Source organism: Vitis riparia, chromosome 12 (assembly GCF_004353265.1).
Source record: "Vitis riparia cultivar Riparia Gloire de Montpellier isolate 1030 chromosome 12, EGFV_Vit.rip_1.0, whole genome shotgun sequence".
NCBI lineage: Eukaryota > Viridiplantae > Streptophyta > Magnoliopsida > Vitales > Vitaceae > Vitis > Vitis riparia.
In genome coordinates this window covers 1,051,781-1,078,943 of record NC_048442.1, presented here as the reverse complement: position 1 = coordinate 1,078,943, position 27,163 = coordinate 1,051,781, and the positions used below count along the sequence as shown (strand labels likewise).

The following is a 27,163-nucleotide window of genomic DNA, read 5'->3' as shown; positions in this document are numbered from 1 at the left end:
GGAGGAGCAAGAACGTCAATTGAGTATTGTATTGCAGACTCTCAGAGATAAGCAATTGTATGCTAAACTAAAGAAGTGTGAGTTCTGGTTAGATAAAGTCTCTTTTCTTGGGCATATGGTGACCAAGGATGGCATCTCTGTTGACCCTGGAAAGGTAGATGCTGTGTCAAGTTTCTTAGGACTGGCTGGTTATTATAGGCAGTTTATTGAGGGGTTCTCTAAGATCGCCCTACCTCTGACCTGGTTGACTCAGAAAGGGGTTAAGTTTGAGTGGTCTAATGATTGTGAACATGGTTTCCAAGAGTTAAAGAACATATTAGTGATAGCCCTATTTTGACTATCCCTTCATGCTCAGGAGGGTTTGTGGTGTATAGTGATGCCTCTCATTAGGGTTTGGGTTGTGTTCTTATGCAACATGGGAAAGTTGTAGCTTATGCTTCTAGGCAGTTGAAGCCTTATGAACGAAATTATCCTACTCATGATTTGGAGTTAGCTGCAGTGGTTTTTGCACTTAATATTTGGAGACATTTTCTTTTTAATGAAACTTGTGAGATATTCACATATCATAAGAGCTTGAAGTATTTATTTTCCCAAAAGGAGTTGAACATGAGACATAGGGGGTGGATTGAACTACTTAAAGACTATGACTGCATTATTCAATATCACCTAGGGAAAGCGAATGTTGTGGCTGACGCCTTAAGCAGGAAATCTGTTGGTTCCTTAGCAGCTATTAGAGGTTGTCAGAAGCAATTATTAGGAGATTTGAGGAGTTTGCAAGTCCATATGAGAGTTTTGGACTCGGGAGCTCTTATAGCGAACTTTAGAGTGCAACCAGACTTAGTTGGGAGAATTAAGGTCCTACAAAAGAATGATTTGAATTTAATGCAACTTATGGAAGAGGTTAAAAAGGGCAGTAAGCCTGACTTTGTTTTATCAGATGATGGGATTTTGAGGTTTAAGACTAGACTTTGTGTCCCAAATGATGGAGACTTAAGGAGAGAGCTTTTGGAGGAAGCTCATTGTTTTAGGCTTGCGATCCACCCAGGAGCGACAAAGATGTACAAAGATTTGAAACAGAATTATTGGTGGTCCAGTATGAAGTGAGATATTGCGCAATTTGTGGCTCAATGTTTGGTGTGTCAACAAGTGAAAGCTGAGCATCAACGACCAGCAGGGTTTTTGTAACCACTTTCTATTCTAGAGTGGAAATGGGAACATATTACTGTGGATTTTGTGACTGGGTTACCAAGGACCTTAGGGGGCAATAATGCAATTTGGGTGATTGTTGATCGATTGACAAAGTCTGCTCATTTTCTGCCTATGAAAGTTAATTTTTCTATGGATCATTTGGCTTCTCTTTATATTAAGAAGATTGTGAGAATGCATGGTGTACCTATTTCTATAGTATCTGGTAGAGATCCTCGTTTCACTTCTAGATTTTGGCATAGTTTACAGAAAGCATTAGGTACTAAGTTGAGTTTTAGTATTGTTTTTCATCCACAGACTGATGGTCAATCAGAGAGGGTAATTCAAGTCTTGGAAGATTTGTTGAGAGCTTGTGCTTTGGACCTAAAAGGTAATTGGGATTATTATCTACCCCTAGTGGAGTTTGCCTATAATAATAACTTTCAAGCTAGCATTGGGATGGCACCTTTTGAGGCGTTGTATGGTAGGAGATGTCGATTTCCTGTTTGTTGGGATGATGTTGGAGAGAAGAAACTTTTGAGGCCTGAACTTGTGCAGTTGACTGTTGAAAAGGTCTCTTTAATCAAGGAAAGATTGAAAGCAGCACAAAGTAGACAGAAGAGTTATGTTGATAATTGCATATGGGATTTAGAGTTTGAGGTGGGTGATCATGTTTTCTTGAAAGTTTCACCTATGAAGTCTATAATGAGATTTAAAAGAAAAGGGAAACTCAATCCTCGTTTTGGGGACCATTTAAGGTATTAGAAAGAGTAGGCACTTTGGCTTATAAAGTGGCCTTGCCCCCAAGTCTATCTAAGATTCATAATGTATTCCATGTTTTGACCTTGAGGAAATATATTTATGATCTCTCTTATGTTGTTGAGTTGGAGCCTATTCAAATTTCTAAGGACTTGACCTATGAAGAGGTACCCGTTCAAATTGTGGATGTGATGGATAAGGTACTACGACATGCTATTGTCAAGTTGGTAAAGGTCCAATGGAGCAATCATAGTATCCAAGAGGCCACTTGGGAGTTAGAAGAAGAGATGAGAGAAAAACATCCTCAATTATTTCAAGACTCAGGTATGTCAAGTTTAGAAGACTAAACTTTTGTTAAGGAGGGGATGATGTAACGCCCAAGTTTTTTTTTTTTAGGGGCAATTTAGGAAAATATTAATAATATTAAATTACTTAATTATTTATTTAAATAAAATAGAAGAAGGGTGAAAAGGTTATTTTACGAATAATACCCTAGGTATAAATTAGAATTTTGTTCTTCCTGTTCTTTTCTGAATCGCGTTCCTATTCGTAGAGAGTTCCTGAGAACGTAAGATTGGAGTCAGATTTCAGGGTTTGAAGAACAGATCTCTATAGGTAAGATTCTAATCCCTATATTAATATTTTAAATTCATTAGTTAATTTCAAACACATTAGATATTTTTTGGAAAATCCAAATCTAGGTTAGGGTTTGTTTATTTAACTTTTAGATCAAAATGTTTGAAAATTTGCAAGTATTTGCAAGTATAGGTTGATTTATTGATGAAGATAGGAAATTTTCAAAAATTCAATGGAAAAGAAAAATAAATAAATAAATTTAAAATGAAAAAAAAAATCAATGAAGAAAATAAATTTTAGATTTATATAATAAATAAATAAGTCGTTTGTGGAGGCTTTAGATTGAAAGGAAAATAAATAAATAATAGGAAGAATTACATGATTTTTGGATTTTGGAGGGTTGATATAGATACTTGTATTTATTGTATTGAGGCATTGTAGTTGTGTGCATGTTGCTGGAAGAAAAAAAAAAAACGTGTCAGAGTTAAGAAAAAAAAAAAAAAAAGGCAGTGTGCATTGGAAGGAAGGAAGGCATTGGGGAAAAATATATATATAAATAATGAATCATCATAATAATGATGATAGCAATGGGAAGTACTTGCTTTGCTTTATTGGTTTTGTGTGTACCGAGACAAGAGGGTAATGGTTTGGGTGGCTATTGAATTTGATAATTGATAAAATAATAGTATTTAGTTTTAAATTAATAAACAAGATAATAGTAATAATGGTTTATTGTAATAAATAGAATGAGAGATTTAGTATAAAAAAAATTATATAGAATTTTTATAATGAAATAAAATTACAATTTAATTAAATTAGTAATGTGTTATTAGAAACAAATTGGGAGTTTATTAATTTTATTTAAATAAGGAATAAATTAGTTAAATTAAAGATAAATAGTAATAGTTATTTCTCTTATGTTATATTAGGTGAAGAGTAGATTTTCCAAAATTATTTTTCTCCCAAGTTTTCGAGGACTTCTTTTGAGGTAAGGGAAATTAATGCAATTATTATTTTTTTATAAACAAATTTTTATATACATCTTTTGGAAATATTTTGGATTAATATTCGTTTCATGCATGGATCAAATATGTTTTGTATGAAGAGTATGTTAGAACTTTATATTTTGTTTACAACAGAGAAATGTGGAGATATTATGTTTTGCAAATTCAAATAATTGAAATAAGTGTTTAACTCTGGTTTGTTTGGCCCTTGTCAACGGGATATAATAGTTGACCTTTATATTTCTTGGTGGGGAATGTAACTGATTTGGACCCCAGCCTCTAGGGGTTTGGTTAGAGGTTACTAGTACTAGTAGTGTTTAGTTCCGTCCACCTTAAAGGAACAATTTGAGGCTAGCCACCTATTTGAAAAGTCTCACCTAACTGGGCACTATTTGATGTTTGATGACCAGAGAAAATAAATGATTTGAATGTTTTGATTGAATTTGATATGAAAATGTTTAAATCAGAATTGAAAGTATACAGTTAAAAGTTTTGAATGTATTGGCAAAACTGACTCAAAGGTTTATGAAAATAATTAGTTATAATGTCTTCTATTTTGCAAGTGATTTTGAAATGTTTGATCCATGGATTGCATTAATGTTCCTTATTGGGCTTTGAGCTCATTCCTATTTGTTGATTACTTTTTAGGCACCTTTAGTTCGAGCGAGGAGTGATGGCTAGGTCGGGGAATGATCATCATTAGGATTTTGCTTAGCATGTTATTTGGACATTATTAGCTTATGAGTTTATGTTCCTTTGGATTATTTGGTTTTGGAAGTTATTTAGATATTGAGCTTTTAAATTTTTTTTTTTTGATAAGTTTGAAGTTGAGATTTGGAGATTATGAAAATTTGTTAGCACTTGATTTATTTGAGTTGGCAATCTATTTGGATAATGGATTTTGGTTGATGGATGCTTAGTTTTAAAGTTAAGTTTGAAGATTTTAGAATTTTGTTCCACTACTCTGAACAAGTTTTTGGTAATTGGTTACTTCCAGTTACAATATGATTGTTTGGGTCAGGTTACATTTTAAGCCTTTGGGTTTGAGGTGTGAAATGACCGTCACGCCCTTGGAGAGGCTCTTGGGGGGTGACATCTCTAATTTAATTTACATTGGTAATGCAACGGCTTAGCCATCTTTGAAACTCACGCCCTCTAACTATCCCTCTTGGGATGCTCAACTCCATGTTCTCCTTTGTGCGTGATTATGATTTAGTGGTGTATTTTGAAGGCACATAACCATGCCTTAAATCCATCATTGTCAAAATCGACAAAATCATTCTAATCTAGCATATATCCATTGGACACGCCAAGGTAGTCTTCTGCTTCATGCAATATTTGCATCTTTATCAGAATCAGTCATGCCATTGATCTCACGGGCTACATCAGCTCACAAAGCATGGACCAAACCTGCCACCATCTATGTCAATCAATCTCAGACAAAAATTATGGACCTTAAAGATAACCTTGCTGAGGTTACCAAAGGCTCAATATATGTCATAGAGTATATGCAAATAGTCCAAATTATCAAAGATGAACTGGCCATCATTAATGTTCCTATTGATGAAAGCGATCTTACCAATAGAGTACTTCGCAACCTTAGTTTAGATTTCAAAGAAATATTTGTTGCCATACTATCAAGAGACACATCAATAACCTTTGCAGAGCTCCATAACAAACTTGTGGAACATGAAGGTTTCCTTAAGCTCGAGGAAAAGCATTAAGGAATTCTATCACTACTAACTACTCTCAACATAATGACAATTACAAGTTTTGTGGCAATCAATTCTTTAATAAGGACAATCATTCTTCTTCTCATATCAACAACCATGTTATTGGTGTTTAATTTTCAGCGCCAATCAGAAGCAACATCACCTAAATAAGAACTTGAAGCCTCAAGTCTTGCCAATACAATGATAAGGCATGTCATACAGCAAAGCAATGCTACAAAATTTGAAAGCCTGCCAACCCCATGGCTTAAATAACTAAAATTGGTTAATGAATACTGAAGCATCTCATCACATTACCTTCAACCTCAACAATTTGCTAATCCCACTTAGAACATAATGAAGGTGATGAGATTTTGTTGGGCGATGGTAACAGCATTCCTATAACACATATAGGTTCTACTTCTTTAAAAACTCCTTCCAAAAACTTTACCTCGATTTTCTTCGTACTCCTTCCATTAACAAAAACTTAGTATTCATTTCTTAACTTTGCAAACACAATAATACCTAGTTGAATTTTTTTCCCATTTGCTTTGTTGTTAAGGATATGAGCACAGGAGCACTCTTGATATGAGGAACAAACAAGGGAAATGTCTATGTGTGGCCTTCAACTTGACCAATCCTCCATTATCACCCCACAAGTTATGATTGGATTAAGAATGTAGAATCACAACTGGCATAGACTTTTAAGACATCCATCCACCAAAGTCTTTTCTCATCTTTGTTCTTCCAAACTTTTACTTTTGTCCTCCAATATCACAAGCTCTATGCATTTTCACTCTTGCTCATGCAATAAAAATCATAAATTATCTTTTGGTGTGTCCATTCTTTCTAGCTCCAAACCCCTAAACTTGATTTATATTCTTTCTAGCAAGAGAATATGAATAAGGGATCAAGTAAATGGGGATTATATATAATCAATGAATAGCAAATACTTGTAGACAAACAAAATTGGATTAATTCAAAGGAAATCAATAAATGGAGAGGCTAGGGTTTTTTGAATCAAGCCAAGGTGGAATTGATTGATCTTATATAAGCTCAATTAGATCTCCCTATTAAGTGAGCTCGGTTGGAGAATAATTCTATAAAAGCTATAATTTGAACACAACAGCAATTTAGCAGTCCTACAACTTTGTATCGAGTTTATACGCAATGTAAAGTGAAAAAACTAAGGATTCAATTAATTATCATAGATGAATGCAGTAACAAAGAAACTTCTCTCTCTTTACATCTCCATTTTAGAGCCAAGCTAGCCCACCAAAACTATTGCCTAGGACACTTAGGACCTCCACATTAAGCCTTAAGAAGATTAGAAGGAACTTTAGTTGCATACTACATGTGTCATGCACCCCCAAAATCTATCTTTAAATAAACACACACACAAAAATTATAAATAAATAAAAAAAGGGGGAAAAAAAAAAGAAAGGAAAGTTATGTTGTCAACTTTCACACAAACTAGTTTGATATTGCTAATGACAATTTGGTGCATATACTTATTACAAGAGTTGAACTAGAATAATCCTCTGAAACTGCATTCTGAACTCATTCTATTGGGTTTTCTTTTTTTCCTTTTTTACCTTATAATTTCTGCAGATACCATCCCCTTAAGAAAGTGAAGGAGTTGAATAGAAAGAAAGATATCGTGTGCCTTATCTTATCATATCCTCCTATGAATTCAGCTAACAAAGAGAGACACAAGAACTGGGTTCGGGATGTTTTGAAGATAAATCACAAAGTAAGGGAAATGGAAACATTTTCAAGCCGGAAAAACACGAGTTTCTCAGAGCTAACTTCTGAAATCACTACACTGCTGGATCATTCACTCGATGATATTGAAGCTTATGTTCCACCAATAATCATTGAGAAGATGTGTGAGAAAACTTTGCAAGTAACAGAGCCTGATGAAAAATTACGTAATTTGGCTGTTAATTTTGCTACTCGCCAAATTCTAGAAGAAATAGAAAATCCTGAGGTCCGGAGGATCAGGATTTCAGGAAGAGATGGGATCAGAGTAACATCAGCAGTGAAAGATCTACCACAGATACGAAAAAGGTTTAATATCGTCATTCAGGTTGATGCCTCATCATATCCAAATATTAAAGGCATTGAAGAGAATATCGCAACACAATTAGGCTTCTCATTGGACATTTGGGTGTTAAATAGGGTCTTGAAAAACACCAGTTTCTTAATCTTTCTGGATGACCCTTATGAAAGGATCGATCTGTATGAAGTGGGAAGAAAGTGGTGGAACTCAAAGAACATTCAAAAGATAGTTTGTTCGACTAGTTGTTCGACTAGATCCCAGGAAGTTCATCAAAGAATGGCATTGGATCGACAGATCAGGTTGGAGGATCATCTGTTATCTTGGGAATTATTTTGTTTGAATGTTGGCAAAATTGTGCATTCTTCAGGTTTCCAACACAGAGCCATAGATGTGGTTCAAAAGTGTTCTGGCCATTTACTTGCTGTTGCTCTAATGGCAAGAGCTTTGAAAATGGTCTTCGATGTCAGCATCTGGGAACATGCATCTTATATACTAAGCTTGCCTCACAGATCTCAGTGGAAAGACAGAGTTTTGTATAATGCATTAGCTTTCATTCTGGGGCGTTCAGGTTCAGCAGATAAATGTGTAAACTACTGTGCATTTTACATGGAGAGGGAAGGAGTGGACAAAGTTGATTTGATTCAGGAGTGGATCCGACATGCCTTAATCAGCACATTTGATGAAGGAGAAAAGATTGTTCAAGATCTTGTCAGTGCCTTCTTGTTAGAGAGTTTTCAGAATGGATATTTTGTCCAAATGCGAGATGAAATCCGTGAGGTGTTAGTAAATTCCCAATTTCTTTTGCAAGGTGGAAAGGGTCTTACTAAGGCACCAAAAGATGATGCATGGGAGGAAGCCAGTGAAATCCATTTGATGAATAATAAACTTTCTGAGCTGCCAAAGATTCCAAATTGTCCCCAACTCTGTGCATTGTTCTTACAAAAGAACCCTTCTTTGCGAGTTATTCCTCCACTTTTCTTTCAACGTATGCCTATACTCCAAATCCTAGACTTGTCGCATACTAAAATAAGATCATTACCTCAATCTCTTTATGGGTTGGCACAACTGCAAAGACTCTTTTTGAGAGGCTGTAAACTCTTCATGGAGCTGCCACCTGAAGTCGGAAAACTCAGTAATCTTAAGGTGCTTGATCTTGAGGGGACTGAAATTATAAGGCTACCTGTGGATGTTGGAAAATTGACAAATTTAACTTGCTTGAAAATGTCGTTTTGTGGGGATAATGACAATAGAAAAGATAACCAATACTCAAACAGAATAATTCCTCAGGGTGTGAAGTCCAATCTATTTCATTTGAAAGAATTAATCATAGATGTCAATCCTAATGATAAGCGATGGAATGCCAATGTGGAAGAAATTGTAGAGGAAGTGTGCAACTTAGACCGGTTGGAGGCTCTTCAACTTTACTTTCCAGAAGTTCTACTTTTGAATAACTTGATGGATGGATCATCAATAAACCTCCCAGGAATGCACTTTAGATTTACTGTTGGCAGCCATCTGAAGCCCATAATATCCCGACTACCACTTGAAGCTATAGCTAAATTTGAAGAAGAAGAAAGATGCTTGAAGTATGTGAATGGTAAAGGTGTCCCAACTAAAATTGAGGAGGTACTTGAGCTCGCTACTGCATTGTTCCTGGATCGCCATTCAACTGCTACCAGTTTATCTGAGTTTGGAATTGAAAATATGAGGAATCTAAAAGTTTGTGTATTAGGCGAATGTGATGAGATTCAAACCATTACGGATGCAGATGAAGATGATGATGGAGCTGTTGTACTTAAATCACTGGAGTATTTGAATCTTTATTATATGAAGAATTTGAGGAGCATTTGGAAGGGGCCACTTGGATGGCGTTCTCTATCACATCTAAAAGCTTTGGTGCTGCATACATGCCCCCAATTGACTACCATTTTTACTTGGAATGACGCTTTTTATCTCATTAACTTAGAGGAGCTTGTAGTTGAAGATTGCCCCAAAATTGAAAGCATAGTAGTGACTCCTGATCCTACTGCTACTGAACCTTGGTTGTGGAGAGAAAGGTATTTATTCCTAAGGTTGAGGAAGATATCACTTCATTACATGCCTAAACTGGTCAGCTTTTCCAATGGTCTACGCATTTCACCAATATTAGAATGGATGAGCTTCTATGATTGTCCAAGCCTCAAAACTCTTTCCCCAGAGGAAGTTCACAGTAATGAATTGAAAGTGATAATAGGAGGGGCAGAATGGTGGAGAGAATTGAAGTGGAACAAATCAGAATGGCTTCAGCCACCCAATCTGGATGCTATCTTTCATCCAATTGAACAGGACACATATTTCATTACACGTCTAGCAGAAATTAACGATCAACTTCAAGCTAGGATGCAAGAAACAGAGCTTTCTCAACAGTCAGGTTGTTTTTCCATTCCTCTTTTTCTTCAAAGATAAAACACTGATCTCCATTTTATCTTACTTACACTTGGTACATTGTCCTATTACATATTTGAACCTCTCTCCAAGGGTAAATGATTCATTATAGGATTTCAGATTTCTAGTTTTCATCCAAACCCTTTATTTTCTTTTGATATAACTTCTTTAATTTCAGAATAAGCTATGCCCACATGGACATTTGAATGAAGCATAAATTCCCAACAACATTTGTATTATCTGTGTCCAAGTTTCTTATTCAGCTCTCATTTTTGGTATTTTTTCTTGTCTATGAGGCACAGGTCCTGGTGACTCCCTGAAGGCTCCAGCCGTCCAGGATGGAACAAGCTCAAAGCAGAAGCCAGTTGCTTAGCTTTACCTGATTTGTACTATTAAGCTTGAGTTACATATTATGGCTAATTTCCCGACAGCGGCTGACTGTCTTAGTGATTGTTGTTTGTTTAGTTATTTCATGTTGTGCTTGGTTGTGGAGAAAAGGAAGCTCAGAACCTTACAGAGATACTCTTTAGGTTATCAAACCTTTGAACAAATGGTGATGTGAACTTGCTGTATGCTTTTGAATTCAGTAGTCAAAATCATATCCTTCAGTTTGATATGTATTTATTGTTTGCTCTGATCAGCAACTGCTTGAGCATTTAGCAAAGAATTACTTATCAAATTTGAATTTTCAAGAGGGATAAAGTAGGTTAGAGGAAGGAGCAGTTCAGTTGCAGCAACATCAAAACACATTTATATATGTTCTTTTGGTAGATATAAGATCTGCTTGTACTAAATTCTAGTAGTTGATTGCTAATGTTAATGGTGTGAAGAAAATTGTGATTAAAGTTAATTTTTTTTTATTTTCTTTCCTTTAACTTTTCCTCTCTTGTTCTTAGTTCCCCTCATATTTTTCCTTAAATTTTTTTGAAAACCAAACATAGCCTTAGAGGAGCTACTAAAGATCTAAAGGAGGTTTGATGATTGAGTTAGCAGAAATTGGTAATCAAGTTCATACTTTGAAGCCAATAGACATGATAAACATGTACAATTTTCTTTTACTACTAAATACTTTGATGTTGTCTTCATTTGAGTGGTTTGATACATCCATTCTTCATAAACATAACCCATTTTCACAAGAGAAAGCTCACATGTGTAGCAAGCTATCATGCACACATGTTTTACCTATGATCACAGTGGTCTAAGTGAATCATCAATCTTATCTCTTGAACAAGCATTCAATGAATCCATCAAGCATCACCCATGCCTTATCAAGAAGGATTTATTGAGAATTTTTACTTAAGATAAAGGAATCCACAGATCTTGCTAAGTTTTATGTATGAATTTTAGCTTTGATCTTCACCTTAAAGCACGCCTTTGATGTAGAAGAGTTTAGCCACTAATAGAGAACTTAGTCATCATTCCAAACAATGGAAAGTACAGAGAAAATGAAAGAAAAATCTAAATTCAAAAATTGAAAACTCAACATGATTGTCTTTAGAATGATCCAAAAAATAAGTAAATAAAAACTTCACATTTTTAACAACCAAGCCTAAGTGTTCAAACTTAGTAAAATATATATACAAAATATCACATCTCACTAGTTTGAGCTAAAAATAGGCAACAAAAAAAAAAAATTGTCTAGTATCAAAATTCTCTAATACCACTCTACAGATTTTGATAGTATCTCAACAATCATCTTCAGAATCCAAGCAAGCCTTCCATTAAGACCTTCAATTTTTCTCCAACTTTATGGGTAAAATTTGGGAAATAGCATCATTCAAAGGGATTGCATGTTCTTCACTTTGTCCTACCTTCCAAACCTTATATTTTGAAGCACCTACATTAATTTCACTCCAACATCTCAACAATGGCAATGAAAACAACCCAGGTCTCTCATCAAGAGGATCTAGATAGTGCCACACTTCACTTTCAAGCTTAGATGACCTTTGTTTCTTACTTGAAACCTTGAGACTCATTTCATCATAACTATCATCTCCCATCTTAGATTGGTTATGAAGAATCTCAAAATATTGTTTCTTTTCTTCAACAACTACAAATAAATAAAGAGATGCTAGATTAAACTTGTACTTGAATCTATGAACTAGAAAAATGGTCAAAATCAAATTAAAAAAAAAATTCTAATGCATGCCATGTGGTCCAACGTCTGAGAGAAAAAGACTTCATGTGGTCCTATCACGAGGATTTTTGGCATATATAAATGCACATACACAAATGTATATACATATTTACATATACATGTGCATATTCAATGAAAGGAGTTTAAAAATATTTAGAACCAGATAAATTTCTATAAGATGACTTCCTACATCACCCATGCATATTTTCAAGAGTATATTTTTACACTTTCTTCATATTATGATTTAAAACAATCATTTTTATTTTTTTTTTGCAAAATGTAAATTTTGATTGAAAATCTAATTTACTAATTATAAAACATTTAATTATCAAATGTATCAACAAAATCATTATTATTTTTTTCTAACTTTAACCAAAATCAATTTTCAAACACTCATAAAGTAGAAAGGAATTTCATGACCTTCAAAATTATCCTTTGCATATTCCTTAGGCCCATGAATAACATCACTCAAGTGGATTGCTTGATCTTTGCATTCTTCTACCTTCCAAACCTTATATTTTAAAGCATAAGGTTAACAATGCTCCAGCTTTTAAGCATGGGCAATGAAAAACGCCTTGCACTTTCACCAAGAGGACCTTGGCAATGCCATGCTTCACATCTAGGCCAAGTCTTTGTTGTTTCTTTCTTGTTTTCATCCTTGTGATCCTATTTGTTGTAATTCTTATTTGAGTCAATATATTGAGCTCATGATGGCTCTAGCCTTTTAGGAGAAAAATAAGGCTTCATTTCACATAGATTTATTGGAAGACTTACATCAAATCGATCCATGGGAGTATGAGTCTAAATTGCTAAAGTTGCTTCCAAGATTATGAACTAGATTACAAACTAGAAAAAAAAATGCATAAACTAATTAAAGAAAAAACATCCAAACACTTTTGTTAATAGATGACTCACATTCTACCTTCTTAGTCTTTTAATAACTCCTCCTATCGGGGAGTCCGTGCTAGAACTCAAACCTCCTAATAATTACTTACCATCTTTATTAGTCACAATTTTAATTTTGCAAAGGAATCCTTCAACTTTTATAGGATCAACTTTTTTTAGAATCTTGTTCAGGTTTTACCAAGAATCTTGTTAAGCTTTTTCAGAAAATATTGTTCAACTTTTGCAAGGAATTTTATTAAGCTCTTTCAGATAATCTTGTTCAACTTTTGCAGGGAATCTTATTCAGTTTTCAAAGAGAATTCAACTTTTATAAAGGATCTTTCAGCTTTTGTAAGAAATTTTATTTAGCTTTTGCAAGGAATTTTCATCTCTTTTTAAGAAATCCTACTTAGTTTTTCATTAGAGTATGGGTTTCTTAGGTGGTCCCCTTCAAAATCTTCCTAGTCATCCCAGTCATCAAAATCCTCATTGTCTTAATAGCAACAAATCCATCATGTCTATAATTGAATAAGCGCTCTATGAATATCATAGTCATAAAATGTGGTTAACTAGCAAAATTCATTTTATTTATTTTTTTAAAGACTATAGATTTTTATGAGCTTCCTTTTGATACTTTGGCAATAGGGTTATATTTACAGATTGGAAATAAATTTTCAATGGGTAAGGAGCAATGCCTTTTTCATCAATATGGCTATAATCCGATAAGGTCTTACCTTATTATTATTCATTAAGGCTCAAGATGAAGATAACCTCTCACAAGATGGTGCTTCCATCAGAAACACCAATCTTGGACCAAAAGAATAAAAGCGAGATTTGAGCAATAGTTTGGTGAATATCAACAAGTTAATTCTGGGTTGACATTTGAGCAACTTGAAGAGAGTCTATAATTACTTTTTTAGCATGAAATGGTAGTCAAGAGCAATATGTTTCATTTTTAAATGAAATAAGTACTATATTTGCACACATACACTTAACACCAATGTTGTCAAAAAATAGATGTGGTGGCTTAGGAAGAGAAATATGAAACTCAAAAAGAAGATTGGTGACCTAAGTTATTTCATTCGCCACCTAGGCAATAGAATGATACTTGGCTTTAATAAAAGAGCGAGCAACGGTTCTTTACTTTTTAAAGTACCAAGAAATTGCATTGCTTCCAAGAAAAAGAACATTCACTAAAATGGAAGTGCAATCAGCACAATTGCCTACCCAATTAGCATCTGAGTAGGCAATTAAATTTGATGATTGTGAACAATGAAGAAAAAGAACATAGTCCAAGTTGTTTTTGAGGTACTGTGGGAGACATTTGGCTGCAGTTCAGTGAGTTTGACTTGGAGCATGCATGTATTGAGCCAGTTTGTTTACAACACAAGCCATATCAGATTTAGATATGGAGAAATATCGTTGGCTTCCAATTAGACTGTGGTACGAAGAGGCATCAACTTGTGGAGATCCATCATTATGAATAAGCTAAGTAGTACAACTAAGTGGAGTGATAGGAGATTTGATACCTTCCATATGAAATCTTATGAGAAAGTCTCGATCATATTTTGGTTGAGAGAGGAATAGTCCATTTGCTGAGGAAGTGACCTCCACACCCAAGAAAAAATGAAGATGCCCAAGGTCTTTGATTGAGAACCAATTGGAAAGGATGGTAATAATATGGCGAATAAATGATAAGGAGTTTCCTATAATTCATAAGTCATCCACATAGAGTAAAAAGTAAACAAGAATGGATTGAGTTGTGAGAATGAATAAACAGAGAAGAATCAACACAAGAGTTCAAAAAGCCTAAAGATAGAACAAAGGTCTTAAGATCAAAGAACCAATCCCGAGGTGCTTGGTTCAGGCCATAGCTGGATTTGTGCAAACTACAAACATGATGGACTCATTGAGGAAGTTAGGTGGTTATGACATAAAAGCTTCTTCATGGAGATGCCTATGGAAGTGTTCGACATCTAGTTGATGCACTTGCCATCCACGAGATAGAGTAATAGAGAATGGAGTTGTGAGATTGAATAAACAGAGAAGAATCAAAGTAAGAGTTCAGAAAGCCTAAAGATAGAATAAAGGTCTTAAGCTCAATGAACCAAGCCCAAGGTGCTTGCTTTAGGCCGTAGTTGGATTTGTGCAAACCATAAATATGAGGGGCTTGTCGAGGAAGCTAGGTGGTTGTGACATAAAAACTTCATCATGGAGATGTCTATGGAGGAATGTGTTGTTTGACATCTAGTTGATGCACTTGCTACCATCAAGATTACGCATTATCCTAAAGACCCATTTACAATCAATAATATTTTGTCAAGGTCCATGAGGGACAAACTCCCAGATATTATTTGAGACAAAAGCCTAAACTTCTCACTCATGGCATCTTTTCATTCATTATGTCTAAGGCTTGGGTTGAAGTGATGGGTTCAAGGCCGAAAGGAAAGGATGTTTGGTGGCAATGAGGTTAAAATATTATTTCTTATGTTTAAGGATGTTATTTTTTTATTGAGTTTGCATGGGATGGTAGATAAATGGGTTGGTGATAGAGAGGAAAGCAACGATGGAGGGTTCACTACTTGGCATGGAGCTTCGTAGTGCTTCTGTTGTATCAACGAAAGCTTTAATATAAACAATATTAATTCAAAAACATAAAGATAAAACAATCACATAAAAGTACATGAGGTTTTAACATGGTTCGGCCAACCATACCTACATCTACAAATGAGAGAGAATCATTCTAATATACCATAGAGTATTACAGAGGACAAAATCAAATATAACTATTGGGTTCTCAAAACATCTCATATTTTCCCACATCTTATATCCACAACCTTAACCACGAGCCCCCTCGCTCCCCAAGGTATCTCATGTCTGTCCTCACATCTTTATCTACTTTGTATAGTGTCTACAAACACATCTTTATCTTATTAACTTTTTTCCTCATGACATAAAATATTTATAGAGATGTTCTTAATAACTTTCCTTGTTCTATAAAGAAATCTAATATTATATGAATATAGGAAATATTTTATACAAATATTCTCTACAAAAAGGAATCTATAATTATTAGGAATTTGAGACACTTTCCAAGAGTTCCATTAGTGGTTGAGGTCAAAGTCTGTAGTTCGAGGTCAAAAGTAGGTGGATGCCAAAGGGGTAAGTAGTAACCCCACCCCCCATCGGTCATCCCTTCCGGTGGTAGTGAGGGATGGATCCCAAGAGGAGAAAGACACAAGACTCCGCATAGAATGCTGATTCCAGTGCTGCGGATTCTGGGAATTCTGGTGTGGCAGAGTCGAAAGCCACTGATTCGAAGGCCAAGCCTGTGGAACTCAATGCGAAAGCCAAAAAGAGTAATTTCGTCTCCTGAAATGGCGCTCTTCTCCAATATACCCCAAAGCGTAAGTGCAGTCTTCCCTCATGTGTTACTTCTTAGTATCACGATTATTATTAGGACCTTCGATTTTTGGTCATGGATGTAATTTATCTGAATTTGGATTCCGCTGGACTGATCAGAATGGAAAAAGGCAAAAGCACTCTGAAAGTTTTCATAAGCAGCAGCTTGAGCAAAGGCGTGGTAGTCGGCCGGTGCAGATCATGTATGTATTTTGATCATAAACAGTTAGATCCATGTGGTGTAGTAATGCTAGGGGACCATCACAAGTGATGATGACTAATAAATATTTCAAAATGATCCATTTGATTGACTTGGGTCTCCCTCGAATTGGAGCAAAGATGGACATAGCATGCATATATGGGTATGGGTGGTTGTCAAAGTGAGTCTAAGTATGAGTGTTATTAAAAATGAACTGAAAGTTACTAAGAGAACATTTGGCAGTGATTTTATGAAGTGTTTTTAGCATTTTTCATACCTTAAAGATAAAAATTTTCAAGTGTTAGAAAGATTAAAAATACTTTATAAAATCACTGTCAAACACACTTTAAGAGCCCCCTTTGACAATTATTCTAAAAAATGTTTTTAATATTTTTAACATTTGAAATTTTTTATCATTAAGTGTTAAAAATACTATAAACGCTTTTTAAAATCACTCTCAAGTACACTCTAATATTTGTAAGTGTGAACCAATGGATACAAATGTTCATAAATAGAGACCAAGGGTTATGAGAATTTCCTTATTCATTCATTTTGTAGGAATAAATGGTTTGATAATGAAACGAGTGAAAGAAAAGAAAAAAAAAGAAACTCAATCAAAGATGAAGAAAGAGAATGTGAATAAGGGATCAAATAAATTGCGGATTATAACCTATGAACACAAAAAACTTGTAGTAGAAAAATTGAATCGAACTCAAAAGGAAATCAATAAAAGGAAAGGCTAGGGTTTTTTGAATCATAAAAAAGGAGGTGAAATTCACTCTGATACAAGCTCAATTAGATCTCACTAGCTATTTAGTGAGAAACCAAAGGATTCAATTTGTCATAGATGAGTGCAGCAACCAGGAAATTTCTTTCTCTATATATATACAGGTCCATTTTAGAGCCAAGACCACCAAAACCATTGTCTAGGACACTTGGGACTCTCCAGATTATGCCTTTAGAAGATTCGAATGAACTTTAGTTGCGTACTACATGTGTCACCCCCAAAAAAATCTATCTTTGAAAACTTTTTAACACAAAAAAAAAAAAAAAAAGGAAGTTATGTTACAAACTTCATTTTAGAATCACTTTAACACACAAATTGGTTTGATATTGTCAAAGACAAACACCATTGTGGGACTTGCGAAGAGTTCAACTAGCATAATCCTCTGAAATTCCCTTCTGAGCTCATCCTAACGGTTTTATTTTGTTTCCTTATCATTTCTGTAGATACCTCCACCCCCTGCAGAAGAAAGTCGAGGAGTTGAACAGAAAGAAAGATATTGTGTGTCTTATCTTATCATATCCTCCTATGAATTCCATGAACAAAGAGAGACACGAGAACTGGGTTCGGGATGTTTTGAAGATGTATCACAAAGCGAGGGAATGGAAAACATTTTCAAGCAAGAAAATTAAGGTTTTAGATTCAGACATATTTGAAATCGATGCACTGCTGGATCACACGTTCGATGATATTGAAGCTTATGTTCCACCACGGATCATTGAGGAGATGTGTGAGAAAACTTTGGCAGTAACACAGCCTGATGAAAAAGTACGTAATTTGGCCGTTAATTTTGCTACTCGCCAAATTCTAGAAGAAATAGAAAATCCTGAGGTCCTGAGGATTAGGATTTCAGGAAGAGATGGTATAAGAGTAACATCAGCAGTGAAAGATCTACCACAGATACGGCAAAGGTTTAATATCGTGATTCAGGTTGATGCCTCATCATATCCGATTATCGAAGATATTGAAGAGAATATCGCAAAACAATTAGGCTTCTCATTCAACATACAGATGTTAAATAAATTCTTGAAAACCACAAGCTTCTTAATCTTTCTGGATGACATTTATGAAAGCATCGATCTGTATAAAGTGGGGAGTGAGTGGTGGAACTCAAAGAACATTCAAAAGATAGTTTGCAGGACTAGATCCCAGACAGTTTGTCGAAGAATGGCAGTGGATCGAGAAATCAGATTGGATGATCATCTGTTATCCTGGGAATTATTTTGTAGGAATGTTGGCAACATTGTGCATTCTTCAGGTTTCCAACACAGAGCCACAGATGTGGTTCAAAAGTGTTTTGGCCATTTACTTGCTGTTGTTCTAATGGCAAGAGCTTTGAATATGGTCTTCAACGTTAGCATCTGGGAACATGCATCTTATTTGCTAAGCTTGCCGCATAGATCTCAGATGAAAGATAGAGTTTTGTATAATGCACTAGCATTCATTATGGGGCGGCGTTCAGGTTCAGCACATGAATGTGTAAAATACTGTGCATTTTACATGGAGAGGGAAGGGGCGAACAAATTAGATTTGATTCAGGAGTGGATCAGACATGCGTTAATCAGCACATTTGATGAAGGACAAAAGATGGTTCGAGGCCTTGTCAGTGCCTTCTTGTTAGAGAGTTCTCAGAATGGATATTCCGTCCGAATGCGAGATGAAATCCATGAGGTGTTAGTAAATTCAAAATTTCTTTTGCAAGGTGGAAAGGGTCTTGCTAAGGCACCAACAGATGAGGCATGGGAGGAAGCCACGGAAATCCATTTGATGAATAATAAATTTTCTGAGCTGCCAAGGGGTCCAAATTGTCCCCAACTCTGTGCATTGTTCTTACAAAAGAACCCTTTTTTGCGAGTTATTCCTCCATCGTTCTTTCAACGTATGCCTATGCTCCAAATCCTAGACTTGTCCCATACTAAAATAAGGTCTTTACCACAATCTCTTTATGGATTGTCGCAACTGCAAAGACTCTTTCTGAGAGGCTGTAAACTCTTCATGGAGTTGCCACCTGAAGTCGGAGAACTTAGTAATCTTAAGGTGCTTGATCTCGAGGGGACTGAAATCATAAGGCTACCTATGGATGTTGGAAAATTGACAAATTTAACCTGCTTGAAAATGTTGTTTTATGGGGATAATGAAAACAAAAAAGATAACCAATACTCAAACAGAATAATTCCTCAGAGTGTGATGTCCAATCTATCTCAATTGGAAGAATTAATCATAGATGTGAATCCCAATGATAAGCAATGGAATGCCAATGTGAAAGATATTGTAGAGGAAGTGTGCAGCTTAAACCGGTTGGAGGCTCTTCAACTTTACTTTCCAGAAGTTTCACTTTTGAATAACTTGATGGATGGATCATCAATAAACCTCCTAGGAATGCACTTTAGATTTACTGTTGGTAATCATATGAAGCGCATAATATCTCGACTACCACTTGAAGCTGCAGTTAAATTTGAAGAACAAGAAAGATGCTTGAAATATGTGAATGGTGAAGGTGTCCCAACTGAAATTAAGGAGCTACTCCAGCTTGCTACTGCATTGTTCCTGGATCGCCATTTAACTGCCACAAGTTGATCTGAGTTTGGGATTAAAAATATGGGGAATCTAAAATTTTGTGTACTAGGTGAATGTGCTAAGATTCAAACCATTATAGATGCATATGATGGAGGAGATGTTGTACTTGGATCACTAGAGTACTTGAATCTTCATTATATGAAGAATTTAAGGAGCATTTGGAAGGGGCCACTTATATTGGGTTCCCTATCACATCTAAAAGCTTTGGTGTTGTATACATGCCCCCAATTGACTACCATTTTTACTTTGAATCTGTTTCCTAAACTCTATGAGTTAGAGGAGCTTGTAGTTGAAGATTGCCCCAAAATTGAAAGCATAGTAATGACTCCTGATCCTACTGCTACTGTACTAATGTTGTGGAGGGGAAGTTATTTATTCCCAAAGTTGAGGAAGATATCACTTCATTACATGCCTAAACTGGTCAGCATTTCCAATGGTCTACACATTTCACCAAGATTAGAATGGATGAGCTTCTATGATTGTCCAAGCCTCAAAACTCTTTCCCCAGAGGAAGTTCACAGTAATGATTTGAAGGTGATAATAGGAGAGGCAAAATGGTGGAGAGAATTGAACTGGAACAAATCAAAATGGCTTCAGCCACCCAATCTGGATGCTATCTTTCATCCAATTGAACAGGACACTTATTTTGTTACACATCTAGCAGAAATTGACGATCAACTTCAAGCTGGGATGCAAGAAACAGAGCTTTCTCAACAGTCAGGTTGTTTTTCCATTCCTCTTTTTCTTCAAAGATAAAACATTGATCTCCATTTTATCTTACTTAAACTTGGTCAGGTTATTTTGTTTTGAGATGACTTCTTTAGTTTCAGGATAAGCTATGCCTACATAGACATTTGAATGAAGCAGAAGTTCCCCACAACATTTGTATTATCTACGTCCAAGTTTCTTATTCAGCTCTCTCATTTTTTGTTTTTTTTTTCTTGTTGATGAGGGACAGGTCCTGGTGACTCCCTGAAGGCTCCAGCAGTCGAGGATGGAACAAGCTCAAAGCAGAAGCAAGTTGCTTAGCTTTACCTATTCTGTACTAGTTAAGCTTGAGCTACATCTTTATCAGAATCAGTCATGTCATTGATCTTGCGGGCTACTTCAGCCCACAAAGCATGCACCAAACTAGCCACCATCTACGTCAATCAATCTCAGACAAGAGTTATGGACCTTAAAATTACTTTGCTGAGGTTACCAAAGGCTCAAATTCTGTCAGAGTATATGCAAATAGTCCAAATTATCAAAGATGAACTGGCCATCATTAATGTTCCTATTGATGAAAGCGATCTTACCAGTAGAGTACTTCGCAACCTTAGTTTAGATTTCAAAGAAATATCTGTTGCCATACTATCAAGAGACACATCAATAACCTTTGCAGAGCTCCATAACAGACTTGTGGAACATGAAGGTTTCCTTAAGCTCGAGGAAAAGCATTGAGGAATTCTATCGCTACTAACTACTCTCAACATAATGACGCAATTACAAGTTTTGTGGCAATCAATTCTTTAATAAGGACAATCATTCTTCTTCTCAGATCAACAACCATGTTATTGATGCTTAATCTTTCAGCACCAATCAGAATCGACATCACCTAAATAAGAACTAGAAGCCTCAAGTCTTACCAATACAATGATAAGGCATATCATACAGCAAAGCGATGCTACAAAATTTGAAAGCCTCCCAACCCCATTGCTTAAATAACTAAAATTGGTTAATGAATACTGAAGCATCTCATCACATTACCTTCAACCTCAATAATTTGTTAATCCCACTTAGAACATAATGAAGGTGATGATATTTTGTTGGGTGATAGTAAGGGCATTCTTATAACACATATAGGTTCTGCTTCTTTAAAAACTCCTTCCAAAAACTTTTACCTCAATTTTCTTCGTACTCCTTCCATTAACAAAAACTTAGTATTCATTTCTTAACTTTGCAAACACAATAATACCTAGTTGAATTTTTTTCCCAGTTGCTTTGTTGTTAAGGATATGAGCACAGGGGCACTACTGATATGAGGAACAAGGGAAATGTCTATTTGTGGCCTTCAACCTGATCTATCCGCCATTATCACCTTACAAGTTATGACTGGAATAAGAATGTAGAATCACAATTGGCATAGACTTTTAAGACATCCATCCACCAAAGTCTTTTCTCATCTTTGTTCTTCCAAACTTTTACTTTTCTCCTCCAATATCACAAGCTCTATGCATTTTCACTCTTGCTCATGCAATAAAAATCATAAATTATCTTTTGGTGTCTATTCTTTCTAGCTCCAAACCCCTAAACTTGAGTTATATTCTTTCTAGCAAGAGAATATGAATAAGGGATCAAGTAAATGGGGATTATGTATAATCGATGAATAGAAAATACTTGTAGACAAACAAAATTGGATTCAAAGGAAATCAATAAATGGAGAGGCTACGGTTTTTTGAATCAAGCCAAGGTGGAATTGATCGATCTGATACAAGCTCAATTAGATCTCCCTATTAAGTGACCTCGGTTAGAGAATAATTCCATAAAAGCTATAATTTGAACACAGTAGCAATTCAGTAGTCCTACAACTTTGTATTGAGTTTATGCGCAATGTAAAGTGAAAAAACCAAGGATTCAATTAATTATCATAGATGAATGCAGTAACAAGGAAACTTCTCTCTCTTTACATCTCCATTTTTGAGCCAAGCTAGCCCACCAAAACTATGGACTAGGACACTTAGGACCTCCACATTAAGCCTTAAGAAGATTAGAAGGAACTTTACTTGCATACATGTGTCATGCACCCCAAAATCTATCTTTAAATAAACACACACAAAAATAATAAATAAATAAATAAAGCGCGAAAAAAAAAAAGAAGGAAAGTTATGTTGTCAACTTTCACACAAACTTGTTTGATATTGCTAATGACAATTTGGTGCATATACTTATTACAAGATTTGAACTAGAATAATCCTCAGAAACTGCATTCTGAACTCATTCTATTGGTTTTTCTTTTTTCCTTTTTTACCTTATAATTTCTGCAGATACCACCCCCTTAAGAAAGTGAAGGAGTTGAATAGAAAGAAAGATATTGTGTGCCTTATCTTATCATATCCTCCTATGAATTCAGCTAACAAAGGGAGACACAAGAACTAGGTTTTGGATGTTTTGAAGATAAATCACTAAGTAAGGGAAATGGAAACATTTTCAAGCCAGCCAAAGACGAGTTTTTCAGAGCTATCTTCTGAAATCACTACACTGCTGGATCATTCACTTGATGATATTAAAGCTTATATTCCACCAATGATCATTGAGAATATGTGTGAGAAAACTTTGCAAGTAAAGAGCCTGATGAAAAATTACGGAATTTGGCTGCTAATTTTGCTACTTGCCAAATTCTAGAAGAAATAGAAAATCCTGAGGTCCGGAGGATCAGGATTTCAGGAAGAGATGGGATCAGAGTAACATCAGCTGTGAAAGATCTACCACAGATATGAAAAAGGTTTAATATCGTCATTCAAGTTGATGCCTCATCATATCCAAATATTAAAGGCATTGAAGAGAATATCGCAACACAATTGACGGGAAGGGTATAATTATAAATTTGACACCAAACCAACAACAGCCAAGGCACAATAGACCTTTGCAATCACACTCCAAATTTTCCTCCTTGATCGTCTCTGTAAATAGTTGATCTTGGTCATGTTAGTGTATATATATATACTTGTAATTTATCCCTTGAAAATTTATGGGAAATATTCACTCTTGTAAACATCTCTTTTATGGTATCAAAGCTGTTGATATATGGCACAAGAACAGGGCAGAAATTTATGACAGCAAAGGAAAAACAAATTTTTTTCAGTAAAGAAAAACTTGGTATCTGGAAGTATATTTTTATTCATTGCATTGCTCTTTATATAGAGCTGAAACATAACAGAAAGTCAAGGGAATTTGCTAATTTCTAGCCATGTCTAACCAATTCCTAATATCAAGCCAAAACAAAATATATATATATATATATATATATATATATATATATATATATATATATATATCCAGAAAATATTCCTAAAGACTTGGTCTATTCACCAATTATTCAGCAACTTTTTGTTTGCCCATAACTGTAGCAACTTAAGGCACGTTTCCAACACTCCTCCTTGCCTTAGTAGTTGCAGAGGCCTATTTTGCCTCTTAAGGTTTCAAATCTAGCTTTTGGTAGAGCCTTGGTTAACACATCTGCAATTTGATCCTCAGTCTTGCAATAAAGCAGTTTAACTTCACCATCCTTTTGTTCTTCTCTTAAGTGATACAACTTGATCTTGAAATGCTTAGTCTTGCCATGAAAAATAGAATCATTTGAAATTGCAATTGCAGCTTGGTTATCTACATGAATTTGTGTTGGCTCATTTTGCTTCATGTGTAGATCTGCAAGTATTTTTCTGATCCAAATTGCTTGATTTACAGTAGCATTGGCTGCTACATATTCTACCTCTGCTGTACTTTGAGCTATCACATCTTGCTTCTTTGAGGACCATGAAAAAATTCCGGATCCAAAGCTGAAACAAAATCCTCTTGTACTTCTCATGTCATCAATAGAACCTGCCCAATCACTATCAGAATAACCATGAAGTTTAAAATTCTGACAGTAAGAATATTTAATGCCATAATTTGTTGTGCCCTTGATATATCTTACAATCCTTTTGGCAGCTTGAAAATGCACTTCACTGGCACAATGCATGAATCTTGAAAGCAAGCTTACTGAAAACATTATGTCTGGTCTGGTGGCTGTAAGATACATCAAGCAACCAATCAGACTCCTATATTGGCTTTCATCCACTTTTTCTGTTCCATCATCTTTGCTAAATTTCTCCTTCTGATTCATTGGTGTGTTGGTCCTTTTGCAATCATCCATGTGAAATTGTTAAGAATTTCCTTTGCATACTTCTTTTGGCTTATGAAGACTCCATCATGATCTTGCTTCACCTATATACCCAGAAAATAGGACATCAAGCCAAGGTTTGTCATCTCAAATACTTTGAGCATTTCAGCTTTAAACTCTTTTACCAGTTTCTCATTGCTACCTGTTACAAGCAGATCATCAACATAAACAAAAACTACAATTAAGTTAGCATCTGTTCCTTTTACATATAATGTAGCTTCACTTGGACTTTTAACAAATCTAAGACTTTGAAGATGTTCATCAATCCTACTGTACCAGGCCCTGGGAGCCTGTTTAAGACCATATAAGGCCTTCTTCAACAAGTAGACCTTCTCCTCCTGTCCCTTGACTTGGAATCCCTCGAGCTGCTCTACATAAATTTCCTCTTGAAGATAACCATTTAAAAAAGCAGATTTTACATCCAACTGGTAAGTTTTCCATCCCTTTTGTGCTGTCAAAGCAAGCAACATTCTGATTGTATCCAAGCGTGCTACTGGAGCAAAAGTTTATGAGAAATCCACTCCAAACACTTGACTATACCCCTTCACAACTAATCTGGCTTTGTATTTATTTACAGAACCATCTGCATTAAGTTTGGTTCTATAAACCCATTTGACTCCAATGACCTTTCTGTGTTAAGGTCTGTCCACCAACTCCTAGGTGTCATTCTTTTCAATCGTTCTAAGCTCCTCTTTCATTGCTTTAATCCACTTGTCATCCTTCTCTGCCTCTTCAAATTCTACAGGCTCAAAAACAGCAACATTGTTTCTTTCATAAACATCAGATAAGGACCTTATACCTCTAACTAGGACATCATCTATGTCTTCATCAAAATATTGCAAAACCTTTGGCAGTTGCATCTTTATTGACTCCTCCCAGTTCCATTGTCTATCCTCCATGAACTTGACATCTCTACTTACAAGAATTTTTCCATTTTGTGGTTGGAAAATTCTGTAAGCCTTGGAAGAGTTGCTATATCCAATGAAAACTCCTGGTTCTGCCTTCTTATCAAGTTTGTCTCTTTTCACCTGTGGCACATAAGAAAAACAGAGACAACCAAAAGTTCTTAGATTCTTCAAATCTGGTTTATAACCAAACCAGGCTTCAAATGGAGTTTTTTTCTGCAAAACTCTAGTTGGCAGCCTATTCAGCAAAAAAACTGCAGTGTTTGCAGCCTCTGCCCACAATTTCTTTGGCAACTCCTTCTCATGTAGCATACACCTTGTCATCTCCATAATACTTCGATTTTTTCTCTCACTTACTCCATTCTGTTGTGGAGTGTAAGGTGTTGTGAGTTGGTGCTCAATACCGGCTTCTTCACAAAACTTATCAAAAATTTCATTTGTGTATTCTTTCCCATTATCTGACCTTATCTTCTGCATCCTGCAACTGCTTTGATTCTCCACCCATGCTTTATATTTCCAAAATACATTAGCAACCTCAGATTTGGATTTGAGGAAATAAATCCAACAAAATCTGGTATAATCATCAATAAATGCAATGTAGTACTTACTACCATTTAAAGATGGTGTTTTCTGAGGTCCTCCAACATCTGTGTGTACCAGTTGCAGCTTGTGCATTGCTCTCCATGCTGTTTGAGGGAAGGGTCTTCTAGTTTGCTTGCCATATTGACAAGCCACACAATCAGCTAGCTTGTCTTCCAACAATGGCACACCTTTCACCAAATTCTGTTTCTACATATATAGAAGTCCAACATGGTGGAAATGCCCGAGCCTTCTGTGCCATAATTCTGCATTGCTTACAGTGCTTGAAAATGCTATTTGCTCATCCTCCATTAGATTTAGAGCAAAGCTTTTTGCTCTCATTTTCACTTTGAATACATTTCTACCCTTCGCGTCTTTGATCATGCACCATTTGTCTTCAAATATGACTTTGAAACCTTTTTCAATCAGCTGCCCAACACTAAGCAAGTTTTGATCAATGTCAGGCACATATAGAACATCAGTAATATACTTCAAACCTGTTAAGCTTTCTATAGCCACAGTTCCTTTACCCTTAACTGAAATAAATTCACCATTTCCAATTTTTACTTTGGAGATGATAGTTTTATCAAGCTCCTTAAAGAGCTCTTAGTCATTGGTCATGTGGTTTGTGCAGCCACTATCAATCAACCAGGAATCGCTAGAGCTGTTACTTGTTGTGAAGCATGTTGCAACAAAAAGTTGTTCTTCTTGATGTTGCTCAGTAGAAGCTTTTGCCTCTTCATGTTGTTGTGACTTGCAAATCTGCTCCATGTGTCCAATCTGACCACATTTCCTGCACTTGACATCAGGCCTCCATCAACACTTTCTTTGTGGGTGATTTGTCTTTTTGCAGTGTGGGCAAGGTGGATAGGTTCCATCCTTGTTTTTGTTGTTGTTGTCAGTCTTGTTGTTCTTCTTCTTATTGTTGTTTTTCTTGTCTTTGCCTCCTCCTGAATTTTTTGCCTTTGCTTGAAGCGCACCCTCCATCGATTCTTCTTTTCTTATCATTCTCCTTTGCTCTTGTGCCTGCAATGCATTCACCAATTCTGCCAAGG

The 27,163-nt window shown here is 35.6% G+C and overlaps 2 protein-coding genes and 1 long non-coding RNA gene across 5 annotated transcripts; all 3 read left to right on the top strand.

Annotated features, from left to right (window-relative positions):
- The first annotated feature begins 1,644 nt into the window (after nucleotides 1–1,644).
- LOC117926785 (probable disease resistance protein At4g27220) lies at nucleotides 1,645–9,238 on the top strand. The gene is made up of 3 exons (XM_034846077.1): nucleotides 1,645–1,838; nucleotides 6,845–9,086; nucleotides 9,140–9,238. The coding sequence occupies exons 1-3, from the start codon at nucleotides 1,645–1,647 to the stop codon at nucleotides 9,236–9,238; spliced, it is 2,535 nt and encodes an 844-aa protein (XP_034701968.1).
- A 96-nt stretch (nucleotides 9,239–9,334) lies between these two features.
- On the top strand, nucleotides 9,335–20,860 carry LOC117926420 (disease resistance protein RPS2-like). 3 transcript variants are annotated; one of them, XM_034845513.1, is made up of 2 exons: nucleotides 9,335–9,705; nucleotides 10,022–10,230. In XM_034845513.1, the coding sequence occupies exons 1-2, from the start codon at nucleotides 9,393–9,395 to the stop codon at nucleotides 10,090–10,092; spliced, it is 384 nt and encodes a 127-aa protein (XP_034701404.1). In that variant the 5' UTR covers nucleotides 9,335–9,392; the 3' UTR covers nucleotides 10,093–10,230. The 3 variants fall into 3 exon arrangements, with proteins under 3 accessions (XP_034701404.1, XP_034701403.1, XP_034701402.1); XM_034845512.1 differs by lacking the exon at nucleotides 10,022–10,230 and adding an exon at nucleotides 20,662–20,860 and having other exon boundaries at nucleotides 9,339–9,705; XM_034845511.1 differs by lacking the exons at nucleotides 9,335–9,705; nucleotides 10,022–10,230 and adding exons at nucleotides 18,821–20,424; nucleotides 20,662–20,860.
- On the top strand, nucleotides 15,915–16,454 carry LOC117926422. The gene is made up of 2 exons (XR_004653126.1): nucleotides 15,915–16,148; nucleotides 16,264–16,454. It is a non-coding gene; the product is annotated as an uncharacterized LOC117926422 (long non-coding RNA).
- Nucleotides 20,861–27,163: the final 6,303 nt, after the last annotated feature.